The 16,632-nt window shown below is 37.8% G+C and overlaps 1 protein-coding gene across 7 annotated transcripts in view; it reads left to right on the top strand.

The window, feature by feature from the left end:
- ANKRD44 (ankyrin repeat domain 44) overlaps nucleotides 1-16,126 on the top strand; it is a 323,674-nt gene extending 307,548 nt beyond the window's left edge. For 2 of the 7 annotated variants that reach the window (XM_067026492.1, XM_067026493.1), the window contains exons 23-28: nucleotides 4,690-4,773; nucleotides 5,789-5,934; nucleotides 6,414-6,496; nucleotides 8,439-8,521; nucleotides 9,387-9,478; nucleotides 15,034-16,126. In XM_067026492.1, coding sequence (XP_066882593.1) covers nucleotides 4,690-4,773; nucleotides 5,789-5,934; nucleotides 6,414-6,496; nucleotides 8,439-8,521; nucleotides 9,387-9,478; nucleotides 15,034-15,161 — 616 coding nt within the window. In that variant the 3' untranslated portion in view covers nucleotides 15,162-16,126. Of the gene's footprint in view, nucleotides 1-4,689; nucleotides 4,774-5,788; nucleotides 5,935-6,413; nucleotides 6,497-8,438; nucleotides 8,522-9,386; nucleotides 9,479-11,401; nucleotides 11,446-11,890 lie in introns of those variants that run through there. The other 5 variants (XM_067026494.1, XM_059054291.2, XM_067026491.1 and 2 more) reach the window with 3 other exon arrangements.
- Nucleotides 16,127-16,632: the final 506 nt, after the last annotated feature.

Below are 16,632 nucleotides of genomic sequence, written 5' to 3'. Positions count from 1 at the left end.
AAATACATCAAGAAATGATCCCAAAGAGGCACCTACTTCTTCAAGCCAGTTGGTCTATTTATATATTTCTTGCGACTCTGTCTTCATTTCCCCAGAATTGTTTATTCAGTGAGTTCGTTCCAGAGAAACTGAGGCATTAGCAATCAGAGGGGAGTTTCTGTAGGCAAAACAACAGGATCACCAGCATTGTAGCAAATCCAACAGGTTAGAGGTTAGATTACCCCCCTTTGCAATGGCCTGACATATGTGAACACTGATGCATCTTTCCAGGCAAGGGCAAGGCAAAAGGTGGATAAAAAAATTGTAAAGACCTCCATGGTGTAAGAATAAGGAAAAGGATGGCCGGAGAGGGGAAGAGGAATGGAAAGAAACATTCTTGATCCAACATCTTGGGAGGAAGCAGTTTACTTCGGTGTTAGCTACTTCTGGTCAATTTGATTTTGAGGTCTCTGGCATTTGCCGAGGACTAGGTGTTAGGTGGAGCCTTCTTCAGTTTTGAAATATGCACTCAAAGTTCAACACTTTGTAATTTGGCATCAGTGTCAGTGGTCAGGAGTACTTGGTAGGGTCTTTTCCATGAATCTCTCTTTTGCAAAAGCATCAGAGTAAAACAATTAACTGTCTACAAATGACAAAAGACTTAAAAATGCCTGTGGTTAAAGATCTGATGAGAGTTCATTATAATGGAATTAACAAGAAAATGTGGTTATTTCTGTGACACAACATTTAACTGGAATAACTGGAATTATGACTGATAACATTATACCAGGACATACCAGATTTTTAGGAATTTTATACAATTTCTGGAACACATATAGATAACATAGACCCCTACAAATATAACCTAAGGAGGTTAAACATCACTTCTTATTTGACAATGCTTCCTATGTAATTTAACATGTCAACTAAGCATAATTAGTTTGACATTTCTCTTTTGATAAGGAAAGAGAACAAATCTTTTGAGGTATTCTAGGGGCCCTGTGGAAAAATCCCAAAGTTAGTTTAAGACTTTATTTAGAATTTGATTTTAGGAAGTTTATCACAATATCAAAAGCTTTTAAAATGTTTAATCAAGTAGGATCATAGGTCACTGTGAAACAATACTTAATTATCCATTTAACCAAAGTGACAGATAAAGACTTCAAAGGCAAATACAGAACATTACATAGCAGTTAAAAACAAAAACACAAACCTTAGTTCTGTTAATATTGAAAAGACTGGTTTTTCTTAAGTAAGACCGAGTAAAGTCAGTGTGAAGCACAGTAAATTATTTTGGTGAAACACAAAATCTTTGTTTTCCAGGCAGATTATTTAAAAGGTAAAGAAAAACCTTTGTTTATAATTTCTTATTAAGAGCACACCAATAATCTTTTTTTTTTTAAAGAAAAAAATAAAGGGCTTCCCTGGTGGCGCAGTGGTTGAGAGTCCGCCTGCCGATGCAGGGGACGCGGGTTCGTGCCCCGGTCTGGGAGGATCCCACATGCCGCGGAGCGGCTGGGCCCGTGAGCCATGGCCGCTGAGCCTGCGCGTCCGGAGCCTGTGCTCCGCAACGGGAGAGGCCACAACAGTGAGGCCTGCGTACCACAAAATAAATAAATAAATAAAAGAAAAAAATCAAAAAACTTTGTCTTTTTAACAGAGAGAAAACCAAATTCTAATTTTGCTTTACTGTACTTTTGATATTAAAACTCATTTTTTATGGTAGTGTTTATATGGACATATATATACTACCAAATGTAAAATAGATTGCTAGTAGGAAGCAGTCGCATAGCACAGAGAGATCAGCTCAGTGCTTTGTGACCACCTAGAGGGGTGGGATAGGGAGGGTGGGAGGGAGGGAGATGCAAGAGGGAGGAGATATGGGGATATATGTATATGTATAACTGATTCACTTCGTTATAAAGCAGAAACTAACACACCATTGTAAAGCAATTATACTCCAATAAAAACATTAAAAAAAAAGAGGATCATAAAGATTAAAAAAAAAAACCTCATTTTTTAAAAACTTAAGTCTATTCCAGTCTTAGCCAACTCAACCACACATAAATTTCCTTTTCCAAGATTCCTTTCCACAAATCTTCTACAACTTTCTTACATCCAGTCAGATTTTGTCCTATTTTTCCCCTTTTTTTCAATTCTGGAATAACCAGTCATTTTACTTTAAGACAAAATTACTTTCTCTTTTCCCTTACCAAAACAAAATAAAATGAACAAGTGATAACAAAAATGTCCTTCATACGTTTTCTTATCCAAAAAATATATTCTACTTGTCTTACCTACTTTTCAAATACAGTTGTTTTCTTTCACCCTTATTTCTAATTAGTTTTAATTGACTAAAATTATTCACCCTTAGAATCCTAAATTTTAAATCTTAAAACTAAGAAATAAGCAATTGTGGACTGTGTTACACTAGCACTCCGTGGATTGGCAAATTTATGAATACACTTCATAATTTTTGAAGTATATTCTTCCTTATAGTAAATTTTTCGGCATGGCACAAGACATGTTTACTAATAGAACCAAATATCTTAGGTCCTCTGTAAAACGAAGCCAAAAGTGGATAAACTTACGTTGAGTAGGTTTCAGTACTTTATCTTATTTGGAAATGATCTAGATATTCAATGAATATCCATTATTTAATTTATCTTAGTGTAGCTTTAAGGTTTCAACTTACCAAAAGTATTTTGGAAACTATTTAAAGTAGACATACCATAAACATACTTGTTGAAAAGTTCATTTATAAACTTTTATCTTACTTACATCTATTTAATTTACAGTTCTTAACAATTATGTTTCGATTACTCATGAAAATTTCATGAGACATTAAACAACTAACCATCATCTTAGGTTATTTTTCTTGCTGACAAATTCTGTAACAGAGATAACATGGGCTTACCTGACTTTTAGTAAACCTAGGTAGAATAAAAGTTGTACGTCTGCCTTATACTTAATTCTGATAAGTCTAAAGACATGGCTGTTTTAATTAAACCAAGGATTTGCATAAAACCTTCTAGGACAATCTTTTTTCCAGTTTCCCTGTTGATTGCAAATGAGACACCAGTCTCTGGTGTTGTGATGAGCGTGAAACAATGTTTTAGGTTTTTGCCCGTGGAATTGTTGCAGCTATAGGGCCAGTAACTTTGAGAAGACTTTTGCTTATGGTCTTGTAGCCTCTTCAGAATGGAAAGGCAGTTCAGGTAGAGGATTAGTAGACCCTGAGTACTCAGGTAAAGGAGGGCAAAGGGGAGTAGTAGCGTCACATTTGTCTTATAGTCTTTTGTTTTAGGTACCTCTGCATCTTTAATTTTTCATTAGCCTTTTGCAATGAATCTTTCAGTAAGGCTATTTTGGAATCTTGAAGCCTTCTGGGGGCTTCTGCATACCAATTAGAATAAGTATTCCATTCTGTCTGTTGATTTGGGAACCCTTGCTTTCAAGTGCACTTCTTCAATGAATCATTTTGTCTAACTGGAACATAATAGCGTCTAGGACCACAGTTCTTAGACAAAATAAGCAGGTGCCCTGGAAGGTAGAGCACTCCGTTTTTTGAAACTTGAGGATTCTATTTCTTTAGCTAAGCCTGAGTTTCTTGGAGTCAAATTAATACCTAAGAGATGTGCTGCTGGGTTGGGGATTTCATGGTGTTTTACAACGTACTTCATAGCATAGAAATTTTCTTGAGGTTTTTGGGTGACCTAGTGTCAATCTAAACCATTCCATGACCAACTTAATCCAGCACAGGAGAATTAGATTTAGGTGCAAGCTCTCTAACAGCTTTTCAGTGCTTGATCCGTGCCCACCAATTTTGAGGCTTTGGCTTCTGAGATTCTCATTAACGATATAGACCTATTGCTCTTTTCACGAGAAGATTTCTTTATAGTGGCAGATGCTCTAATGGCTTTCAGTGGTGTAACTTGTGCCCACTGAGGTTTTTTTTTTTTTTTTTTTTTTTTTTTTGCGGTCCAGGGGTATCTCACTGTTGTGGCCTCTCCCGTTGCGGAGCGCAGGCTCCGGACGCACAGGCTCAGCGGCCACGGCTCACGGGCCCAGCGGCTCCGCGGCATGTGGGATCCTCCCGGACCAGGACACGAACCGGTGTCCCCTGCATCGGCAGGCGGACTCTCAACCACTGCGCCACCAGGGAAGCCCCTCTCTGGGAACTTTAATAAACCCTTTCTTTTAATAATTTTTGGGGAAAGTTTGTTTGGATTGGAAAGCTGCACGTAAGTGAGCAGAGCCCAAATCTAAGAGTGACTTACACATGGCCCTCGATAATGACAAGAGGAACAATGAACTCAAAGGGTTCAGCAGGCACCCTGCCTGTGTGTCTTTCTTGCAGGCTGTTAGTAGTCAGCTTTGAATCTCATTCTCATCGGCAAAAACTGTTAAAATGATTAAAGAGGACAATTTAGGTGATAAAAGTTTATTTAATAGTTCATCAGACAGGCAGTTCTGAGAATTCTTGAGAGTAGAGACTACCCACTTCATAATGTGTTAGAGAAAGTTTATTTGTATGACCTAAATTGTCTTCTTTAATCATAAATTAAACACGGACCGCAGATATTTGCATCAGATTTTTTTAATGTGTCAGATTATTAAACATATAGTGCATAGGAAGATGGAGTAGGAGGGGATATGTAATTTTTTAGAGAGCAAGATTTTAAAATTTGAAATCTATTTTCATTTTAGAATAAATGATCATGAGAATTGTGCATCATTGCTACTTGGGGCCATAGATTCCAGTATTGTCAATTGTAGAGATGACAAAGGAAGGTAAGTGATCCTAGGATGGCATGGCTCTTGTGTTGATGAATCTTAGTCTGCTTTGTGGTTGCAGAGTGGCCAAACATCTATGTTTTTTAACTGAAAAAGTAATATAAAAGCAAGGTTTTTAAAAATTAAGTGTAATAAATGATATATAATTTAAAGAAATTACCCGCTTAGCCCAGAAACCCCAGCCTCTTCCACTGAGAAATCCGCTTTAAACTGTTCTTTCTAAATTTTTATATTCTCCCAAATATTTTCTAGACATAGCTACAAAAATATATAAAAACATATATGCTTCTATTCTTTTTATGCAAATTAGAACATTCTATAGAAATGCTCTGCTTTTAGCATATCTTGGAGATCTTTCCATACCAGAACATATGTATTTACCATATTCTTTTTAAAGCTGCATATCATTCCATTGACTGGATATGTTATAATTTAATCAGCCTGTTCTGCTTTGAAGAATATTTGGTTGTTTCAAAATTTTGGTATTTTAAAGAGGGGTGCAGTGAACAGTCTAGCACATTTGTCTGTTCACATGACCAAGTGTATCTGAGAGATAAAGTCCTAGAAATGGAATTTTTTGGTTCAAAGTTCATAGTGTTGAATTTTGATAAATCATTCCAAATTGTCCTCCCAAAGAAATCAACTATTCACATTAAATGATGTAGGCTTTTTAAAAAATAGCCAATTGTCTACACACTTAAGGCTTAATTTTGGAAGTATGTTTATCAAAGAAGAGAGAGAAGTCACTGGAACTCAAGATTAAAGGGTCAGTCTGCTCATTGTATTATCAGGGCCACTTCCTATACCCCCCAAATCTAGTGGTGCCGTTCACATCGGTGACACTTCAGTGTCCACCCCGAATGGCCTTTGGGGGAACCTGATCACCATTTCTGTAAGCTGAAAAATTTTAAATCCCTAAGATGATACCATGCACATGTTTCTCAGGCATATATAGAAAGAGAGTGTGTTAAGTTTACAGGAAGTTAAAATCGTACTTGTTTTAAATCGTTAGGACACCACTTCATGCGGCAGCATTTGCTGATCACGTGGAGTGCTTGCAGCTTCTTCTGAGACACAATGCTCAAGTCGACGCAACAGACGATTCAGGGAAAACAGCACTGATGATGGCTGCTGAGAACGGGCAGGCCAGCGCTGTGGGTACGTGCTTGACTTGTGGACTTCGAGTTGATGCCTATCCAAAACCAGAGGCGTGTAAAATCGAGCAGTTGGTCATCCTCTTGGTGTATACATGTGAAAAAAGACCAACGTTTTATTTAGGCCACCTGATCTACCCGCTCGTCATCTTCAGTCCCCTGTTAACTTGGTTATTGATGGACTTTGTCAAACCGAGCCAACCTTTCCGCAGTGAAATCTCTCAACGTTTAGAAACCAAATAGAACGGGATCATTTTATCTGGAAATAACAAAATTGTAAAGGGAATTAAAATTAATGCCTACGGACCTTGGCTTTGAATAGAACAGCTATGGCAATAAATTGCTCCTTTTTTCTTTAATAATATTAAATATGATTATCTGAGCTGTACAAATTTAAATGTGTTATTGTTTTGGTAGTAACTTCTCCAAAATGCATGTAATTAACATGTAGTCTGAGTAACTTTCTTTTGGCTTTTTCTGCAGATATTTTGGTGAACAGTGCCCAGGCTGACCTGACTGTAAAGGATAAGGACTTGAACACACCCTTACATCTGGCTAGTAGTAAAGTATGTAAATGAATTGGAAGCACTGTTATTTAGTATAACAATAATACCTAAATCTACCTATCTCAGAAGTGTGTATCGTGGCTCTTAATTAAGATGTCTGTTGTCACTCTCAGTGGAACTGAAGGAGGGAAGCAAAGGGCAGGCGCAGTCAAGGGGTGAGGGGCTATGCCTTTCATGGCATTTGCCACTTGAAGTCTTGTCGCAGTCTGGCTTGATGCTGCCACTGTATCTGTCTTCAGGGTTGTGGCACCACATTTTGCTTTTAAACACAGGTTAGGAGCTCAGTTATCGGTTCCACATGCTTTCATTTTGTTCCACTTGGAGGCATTGTAATAACACAGCCAAAAAATACTCTCCTATGAGGCAAATAAATGTACTAATGTATGGTTCTATTCTCCCCTTCTTTCTGGTGCATAGTTCAATGCAAAGAATGTGCTTGTTTTTTTTTTAATAGCATCGTGTTCACATATAGCTCAAGGTTCCTGCTTCTGTAAAGGATAAATGTATGATTTTATGAGAGTGGGATCATACTGTTTGACAACCTGCTTTTGTTACTGAACCATATATTATGAATAGCTTTCTTTTAGACATCATATATTATAGTGTTTTAGAAGATGTGTGGTGTTCTACCTTAGGGCTGTGCCATCCTTTATTCAACCCATCCCCTATTGTTAAACATTTCCTTGTTTTCAAATATATGCTGCTATAAATAATGCTAAGTGTAGATAATAATAATCTAAATGAATTCCTATATGTGAAATTAGTGAGTCTAAGGCTATGAACATTTTTAAGACCAAATTGCCCCGTAATAAGTTTACAACCATTTACCCTCCGCCAGCAGTACATCAGAATGAAAACTCCATGGACACTTCTAAAATTATCTTTGAGTGTCTCTCTTATAAGGCATTATAATATGATGCCAGTTATCACCAGTGATGGTGGTTTGTTTCTATATAGTTGTAGTATTAAAGGTGTTGTCTATACCCAGTGGTACCAGAAGTCTCAGCTATTCCTTTCATTGGTTGCATTTTCTCATTTCATGCTCTGAGAAGCCTTTGGAAACCACAAACAGTGCTCAGGTTCATGAAATTCATTTCAAGGTTTGTGTTTTTGTGAGTATAAGTACAGCGCTTTCCAGACTTTATTGTGGAAATGAATTGCCTGAGGAGCTGGTTAAAATACAAATTCTAATTTAGGAGGGCTGGATGGGAGCATGAGATTCAACATTTCTAACTCCCAGGTGAAGCTGATGTTGCTGGTCTGTGGGCCACATTTCGAGCATCAAGGGTTTAAGAAGTGGCGACCCCTTAACAGGGCACGAGGCCTGAAGTTGTGAGAGTGTCTCTGATTCATCAGTTGATTTTTAAAAAATTATCAACCATCGTTAGTCATAAGATCCAGAGGTATCTTCTGGATGAGGAAGAAAAGAATGACCTTTCCTGAAAAAGATTCTCTTCATGATATAAGGCAGCCAGTGATGATGAATGATACAGATAACAGATACAATGGGAATTCCAGTGATAGGATCACTGTGGTGATATTTGAAGGCTTGAGGAAGGATATGGGACTTGACTTGTGTTTACAAAGCATTGTTGAAGAATTTAAAGGACACTCCTAATTCTACTCTCTGTTTACCAGATGACCTAGCTGAGCTGTACTCTGCTTCAGCTCTCTGGACATTAATTCTAAAAGTTATCTTAGAAATAACAATATTTTAGATCAGATTTATATTAATCAAGTCCTAATAGACCTTATTTAGAATCTTTGAAAATCTAAGGCTGTTTAACCATTTGCTTTCAGAAGAAAAAAGAATTACTCAGAAAATAGCCTATTTTGTTATTAGACAGGGCATACATTTTAAATTTAAAGCATAATGAAGTGATTTTTCCAGAACTTGTCTGTATCTCTGTCCCATGTTTCTTATCTTTTTTTTTTTCATTAGGGTCATGAAAAATGTGCCTTGTTAATACTTGACAAGATACAAGACGAGAGCCTTATTAATGCAAAAAACAATGCACTGCAGACGTAAGTGTGGCTACTAAAGTTTGACTAAGTCCCAAATTCATAGTCATTTATTCAACAAACAATAAGAATTTGCTGTATGCCAGGCTAGAGCTGGGAACGCAGTGGTGAAAGACACAGACCTGGCTTCTCCTTCGTGAAGTTTAAGGTCACATAACTACAAATGGAAAACAAGTTTTATAAATCAGGTTCCCAGCATACATTTGAAGTATTTCTAAGCTATTTTCTTAATTATATGTTAATATAATTCAGTGTAATACTTAGCTTGAAAGACCCGAAAGCTGCTTCATTTTCCATTTGGGGAAATTACCTATGCATTTGTTTTAAGGGCAAAGGAATATTAGGATTTTTTTTTCATTAAGATTCTTAAGCAGCATAGCAGAATATATTGGGTATGATATTATTCTTTGAGGTATTCTAAATTCAATAAAACATCATTTAGTGCATTTAGTAATAACAAGGAGGTTTAAGATTATGTAATATGGGTGATACCAGTCATACTGATGAACTGTGTGAAACAGTGATTCAAATGCTGACCTAGAAAGCAAAGGGTAAAGAACCTTCTAGAAGACACACCAGAGCTTGAGTTCTTCTTCTGGCTTCTTGTGTCCTGTCACTAAGGCAGTGTGAGGTGTAGAGTATTTGTAATATCTGCAGAGAAATTTGGGCCAATGTGGAAGAACAGTTGGATCATTAGCACCTGGAAAAGATGTGGTGAACAAATATCTTTTTTTGAAAAAGTAAAAATATTCATGTGCCATTTATAGATTCTTAAGTCTTTTCTTCCTTTTAGCCACTCAGACTACCCAAAATGCCACACTCTCACACAAATATATATCATAGTTGATACTCGCTGTTGTCTTTTTAGACCCCTCCACGTTGCTGCACGCAATGGATTGAAGGTAGTCGTTGAGGAGCTGCTAGCCAAAGGGGCTTGCGTACTTGCTGTAGACGAAAATGGTAAGTGGAAAAAGTAAGCCATTACTGCAGGTACCATGCACCTGCGGTGAAGCCAGAGGAAAATGAGAAAGCCAGGAGCTAGATAAAAAGGCAGTGAGAACTCTCTTCCCCTTGGAAGTTCCCTGTGTGTGAGCAAACAAGGATAATTTGTCCTGTCTGTCGTTGTAAGACATATAGTCTCCCTGCAGCCCCCCAGTGCCTTCCATGTGCATGTAATGTCAGCAGCTGGTCTCAAACTCCTCAGCGTGGTGGTTAAAATATGTTAGACACACTCAAAAACTTTCAACTTGGCATTCAAACCCAATTCTAACTGCATATGCTGAAGAGTTAGGGATCATACATGTCATGAGTGCATGCTCAAGGGCTCGAATTAAAACAAAATCTTTGTATTTCAGTTCATTCTGAGATCAAACCTCTTATTATTATTTTTTTTAAGAACAGATCAGAACTCATATTTCAGTATGGATATTTGGGGAACATGAGTAAAATTTTTAAATTAACATTTAGGCTTGAAAGCTTCTTCTGATCTATAGCACGTTCCGTTTCTAAACGAACTAACTCTTAACAGAAGCTTCCTACTCTGCTTCCTAAAAACTTGTGAAAGCTAATGAATACTAGAATTGTATTAAACTACCACGCCTTTTAACCTTGGAGAGCAAAAGAGGAACTTCTGGATATTTATGAATTAAGTAATTTTTTGAATGTGGCATTAATTGTAGCATTTAATTAAAGTATTTTAAAATGTATTAACATAACTCAATTAACTGCTTATTACAGGTATTGGAATTAGCAGCTCATGCCTATTTCTCAGAAGTAAGCAGCCATATGACATCATTAGCTAACTCCTCTTAGTTTTGGTTTTGCAGCCCCATTTATCCTAGCATGTACCCCGCTCTGTCCCCAACCTGACTCATGTAGGAAGTGCAGAAAGTTCTCTATTACTCCATCTCCTTGGTCCTCCTGCCTCACCCTCCCTCACCTTCTTATCACGACTATATATATATATATATATATATATATATTTATATATATATATATACCTTATCATGACCATATATATATATACATATATATATACACCTTGGGGTTGGCATGTAGAGGCCCACAGTTTTTCTGCAAAGTGACTAAAGAGACCAGAATAAACTAGTGTAAGTCTGCTGTATCTGAAGCTTGTCCAGCCCACAGCAACCTTAGGAACAAGAGCCCCAGTCCTATAGAACTGCAGCCTGTGTCAGAGCTTAGCTACATCCCAAAGGTCTAGGAACATTTGGGACAATTTTGTACAGCACTACAATCTTAATTCCTTTACTCATCAGGGACCTTTGTGGAACGGAATGTTAAGATATCCGTCCATTCTTGTTTGTTTTCATACCAGGGAAAGGAATCATCTGTTAAGGGAGGAAAGGAGCAGAAATCAGGTCAAGTGGTGATAAATAATACAGCAAAAAATTAAGTTTTATTGAGCCAGTGCCTCTGAATAAATGAGCGAGTGGTTACTAGGAAGTTTAGCCAGCACAAGGGGCTGGAACCCTTTTCCAGCCAGTAGAATGAAGGCTGAATAAGGGTAGATGGAGTCAAAGACTTTATCTACCTCCCCGTGGCACCTGCTTCGTGAGTTGAGATAGTTTTCTTTTCTGGACTGGACCCATCAAGTCCAAATGGCAGAGAATGACAGCTCTGTGGCAAATAGCAATTTCCCCACATCTGTTACATTTAGGACTTGGGACTTTGGCTGGTGGTGTTGATATTACTTAAAATTCTGTTTAAGTTCCTTTTAAATGATAGTACATTTCATCACATACAATAAGTGCTTTCCTGTGTCTGATCTACTCAAATGATTCCATTTCTCCAGAACCAGTTACTTGTGCATACTTTACATAAAGTATATCTGAAGTGACAGAACGGTGTTACTGACTCTTACAGACATCTGATTCTGGACATCCTTTCTAATCTGACACACGATTACCTACAGTGGAAAGTCATTGCTCTCAGAATGAGAGTGCTCTGGCCCCAGCCCGAAACGCATGGTGTGTGCGTGTGCTCTCAGGTGGAAGCATCTTTCTGATTGCCCTGTGGCTGTCTTTTGTGGAATTGTGTCCCACCCCCGTCCCCTCGTGTTTCTGTTCACTAGATGAAGGCTGAAATTCCGCCTAACTTCAGATAATATAATGCTTTGTTGTTGTCATGTAAGCAGGAAAAAAAACCCGAAACCTTCCATCAAATGTCCTCCACTCCCAGTCCCCTCCAGCCTCACCCTAAGCATGACTTGTGGGAAATAACTCCTTTGCCTGGCATGATTTCTAACTTGACATACATCTCTGCGTGTGAGGTCGTTCGAGATGTACTGTGGGATGCTCACACCACCTCTGGATTGCCTGGACTAACCACTGCCTTGTCTGCATTTACGCCCAGGTCATACCCCGGCCCTGGCTTGCGCTCCTAACAAAGACGTGGCTGACTGCCTGGCCCTCATTCTGGCTACCATGATGACTTTTTCTCCTTCCAGTACCATGACGGCTGTCAACCTCGTTTGTTTTAAAAAAGACAGTTTGAGCAGGACGACCCTCTCCAACCTGGGTAGCATGGTTAGCCTGTGCAGTAACAACGTAGGCTCGGAGGATGGGTACAATGAAAATGATTCTGACTCGGAAACATTTTGACTTTGGACTGTAGAAGCTTTTCCTTGATCACCCATGTTGGAGGAAGGGAAAGAAGCTTGAATTCCAGGTTTATGTTGTATTCAAGTATTATTATGGGCCTGAGCTTCCAGAAGCCAGTAGAGAAGGAATTAATTAAACCAAGGGAAGGCAGCTAGGCTGTAGGGCAAAGCACTCACACGGATGGGCCTCGATTTTGCTTTGTTTCATATTTTCCTTAGATCTGAGATACTTCTGTGAAAGTCTACCTCTCATTTTAAGTAAGGAATAAAAAAAATGCATTTAATTCTTTTTCTTTGTGGATAATGCAACTGAGAGGAAACTGGTCTCTAAAAGATTTTTTTTCATGTACTCACTCGGCAGTGAGTTCTCAGAAGTGTGTCGATATGACATTCATGTCCCACAGGGGGGAAGGAATGGCTGGGTAGGAAATGCCTCAAACCTCTTCTCACTTTGATGTTTACTTCCTTACTAGAAGCCAAAGGTAGAGGTGTTCATCTTCAGAAATAATGCCTTCATCTTCAGAAATAATCTTTTTAAAGGAGTCCAATTATTCATAGCCTATCTATAGTGAGCACTTAAATATCCAGAACTTCTTTTTGAGGATTTTTGTTAAAGTTGCCAGATGAAGGGAAAAGTTCACTGGAAATTGAACTTGCTTTCTTCATTTAACATAAACGTAGCACTCAGTGGTCCCCATAACAAGCCTGTGACTAATTTTCACCCGAGTGATTGAATCCAAATCTCTCCAGTAACATTTCAGGTGAAAATTATATTGCACCAAAACTTGGAGACATATGCAAATATAATATGAAACTACCCTTTATTAATTTGTCTGTAAATCAAAATACTAACTTTATGAAAACATAAGAACCGTCAGTATTGTCCATCAATAGTAAAATGTCAAATGAGCTTCTCGGTCAAAGTCATGCCCCAGTGAGGTGAAGTGTGACTCCAAAAGGGAACAAAGTGAAAGCACGATGTAGAAATGGGCAATGTGGAAATTAAGGCCAATTCAAGTTGCTTGATGATGAAATCACCGTAGTGAATACTGTGTCTGCTCCCCTCTGCCAAAGCTTCTAGGTCAAATGGACCCCGTTCCACACCTGGAATAGCTGTACAAAAAGAAGAATGAGACTCTTTAGATTATGCACATACACATGCACACGTATATGTATGTATTTATATATATATGTCTGTAGTTCGTCAGCCAGCTATCCACGAGGACCAAAATGCTTCAGTCTAAAATGGAAGATTTAAATTGTTTTCCTTCGAAGTGGAAGTGAGAACTGAAATAGCTTTTCTATGGAGTTAAAATGTAATCTTTTTGCATAACAGTCTTTGTTGTGTTTTATATTTCTTCTGACACAGATTTCTAGTTGATGGCTTAACATTTGTAACTGATAATGTGTTGACTACAGCTTATTTTTTGGCCAAGCTAGAGAAGATGTTCATATACTTTTGATGTAAATGTGTTTGTATTTATTTGAAATGAAACAAACGCCGAGGAAACATCCATTGTTTGTTCTCTGTTTTAATTCCTACTTGTCTTACTTGGAATCATGAAAAAGCCGGAAAATACACAGGACTCTCCCTGGGCTGGCCCGCAGTCCTGGGGCCAAGCCCAGCAGCATTGCCACTCCTAAGGTTTCCAGCCAACCCTCAGGTTCTTCCACGTCGGTCGGAAAGGGGTAACACATCCGTGGCTCAGCCCGTGTGTAGCCAGCTCAGAGCTTAAAAGACACTGCAGTCCTGTGATCTTCTGCGAGATGAAAACTGAACTGTGTACTGGATCATATGCCCAAAAGTGGCCCAAAGAAAGATATAGAAATTATCCTGAATACGCTGAAAATCTCACATGATCCCAGCAACCTAATGGGAACCTATGCCAGTGTGTGGGCACATGTACCAAGAAGAGGAATAAAAATCACCAGCTCATGCTATTTTCCACTTGAGGAAGAGACAGGAAAGAAACATGTTGCATTAAGGCAGTGCTGTCCGACATTTTATAATCGATTCCACTTTCACCCTGAAAATTTCTATCTTATAATCTATGTGAGATATTTTTAAAACAGTGTTCTATCCTGTCTGGATCAGATACAGATACTGTATTATATATTTCATCTAATTGTAAAAGACTTTAATCTCACTCTGTAATATCCTGGATTTAATTAAAAACTCATGCTGGGTTCTTCACAAATGAGAACTTGTTCAAAGGACTTCTAAGAACTGGTATTAATTTCACTGAAAAATTTTGACACCACCACATTGTTTTTTTAATTCTTGGCGTCGTGTTCCCCTCCTTCCTCTGTCCTTCCTGTTTGTTTCGAGAAGATGAGTTTCGAAAAAGTGGATAAATTGCTAATGAGCAGTAATGACCTTATCTTTACCAAAACCCTGAAAATAAGGGAGATCTAACACTGAAGAAGCACGATATACTGCGGAGTCTTTTTCTAGAAGTGAATGGAAATCTTGCTCAGTTGGCATGTAAAGCAGGATATGCGATGCCTGCTTTAATGGTGAAGCAGCATTAACCTTTTTCCCCGTAGAGTAGCACAGAGAACAAGAAACATTGCGGCAAAGCAGTGGCAGCCATGCGACATTATCTCCACGGAGCTGCGTTCTGACTTTTCCCCACTCTTTCACTGCTAGAAAGAAGGAAGACAAAGGAACAAAATGAAATCATGCTACGAATTGTTCACTGAATCCGTCTCTCGCCCCCGCTCGCTTTCTCTTTCTCCCTCTTCCCCAGACCCCTTTTTTTCCTTTAAGAAACGACTTTAAAAACTATGAATTCTGTTTTTCACATACGTCTCTTAGAAATAAAGCTAGATTTTCCACATAGCTTTCTAAGAAAAACGAAAACATTGTGCGTTTATCTTAATGTGTTCTTTTTAGACTGTATTTTAACCACAGCCACGGGGATCATGTTTCATCGCACTTACCTATTCGCCGGTGTCTGCCTATCCTGGGTAAATATGTTACTATCTCCAAATTGCCTAAAATCTGCTATGATTCCACAGTAAATAGCTCAGGGGATTTCTATTTATCACTACTAAAAGGGCACCATAGTATGTTTGGGTACTTTAGGCAGTAAACAGCTGCTTGGTTTATTATTTTATTATTAAATTAGGACAAGAACATCAAATGGATTTGCTGCACTAGTAATTCTTCGTACTGTTGAGCAACTAGGTTTGCTTATCTGTTGTGTTGGTTGAAGAACTCATCCCTTTATTTGTCTTGTAATATGAAGTTAGAGTGCCTTTTTATATTTGTATATTCTGAAAATGTTCTGTGAAATGTTTGGTATTTTTTTTCATTAGAGTGTTATCAGAGCAATATAATACCAGTGAGTTTTCATTTCAGCCTTTCTTTGAATGTATAGTGTCTTTTTCCTCCTTCCCCTTTTACCTGCTTTGAAATGAAAATGAAGATGCAAAGTTTTCTATAGGAATTGTTTGATTTTGCAGTGCTAAACTGCTTTCTTTTTTACAAAACTGTAAACCATAGGTCAGTGTTATAGGGGAAGAGCATTTTAAGATAGTGACAATCTGAGTGTGTGTATAAAAGGTTTCTTATGCAGTGATCTAAAAATTCAATGCAAATATCATTTGTCTGGTAGTTTTGTCTATATATTTTATGCTTTAGCATGTGCAATATATCTTTGTAAAGCGCGATGATACAAATCTGGTGCCGGTGTTATATTTTGCATAACATATTTGTAACAGCATAAAATATTGTTTGATGATTTCAGTGGAATTTTTGTCTGTAATGTTTTCTTATGTAAATTGGAGTTGAATGACTCTGGTAAATGCCATGACTGTAAAAATGAGGAAATGACTTTGAACCAATCTGAATCTTCTCAAGCACAGTTTAATACTTTTTCAACTACTGAATGCTAATAATGTAATGAAGTACTTAACTGTAATATACTATGGAAATGCATTCAGATGGTTATTTTTACAAATAAAAGCGGTACAAATATTGTTGCAATTTGTGTTGTCTTTAATTTTTCCAGTTATGCTAATTTTACCAGTTATTCGGCTAACTTAAACCTTTGTCCCCTGCCAAAGCCAAATAACCTTAAATTTTGAAACTAATCAAGATAGAAGTGTATCTCCATGTTTTCGATTTCTGTTTATATAATCACAATTAGAGCAAAAAATTTCAAACAGATATTTTGTGTTTATCTTATCTGTCTATGCCTCCAACTTTTTCCATAAAAATTTAAGCTGGCTTGCAACAAAGACATGTGAAACTAGAAGTAGAAAAATTAGGACAAGGAAAAAGAATTCAAACAAATATGGGCATCCTAAAATTTAATGCAGCGGCTGTAACTGAACTTGAATTTGGTCTAGACTTCCTTACAGCCCAAGTAAGAGGGAAATGTGATTAACTCTATAGATCACATATATCAGAAAAGAAGAAGCCTAATAGGTCCTCAGAATTGTGAAATCAACCATACTTACCTTTGTTGCTGCCACCGCTACTCTTCAA

This window comes from Kogia breviceps, chromosome 2 (assembly GCF_026419965.1).
Source record: "Kogia breviceps isolate mKogBre1 chromosome 2, mKogBre1 haplotype 1, whole genome shotgun sequence".
Lineage (NCBI taxonomy): Eukaryota > Metazoa > Chordata > Mammalia > Artiodactyla > Physeteridae > Kogia > Kogia breviceps.
This window is presented reverse-complemented; position numbering and strand designations above follow the sequence as displayed.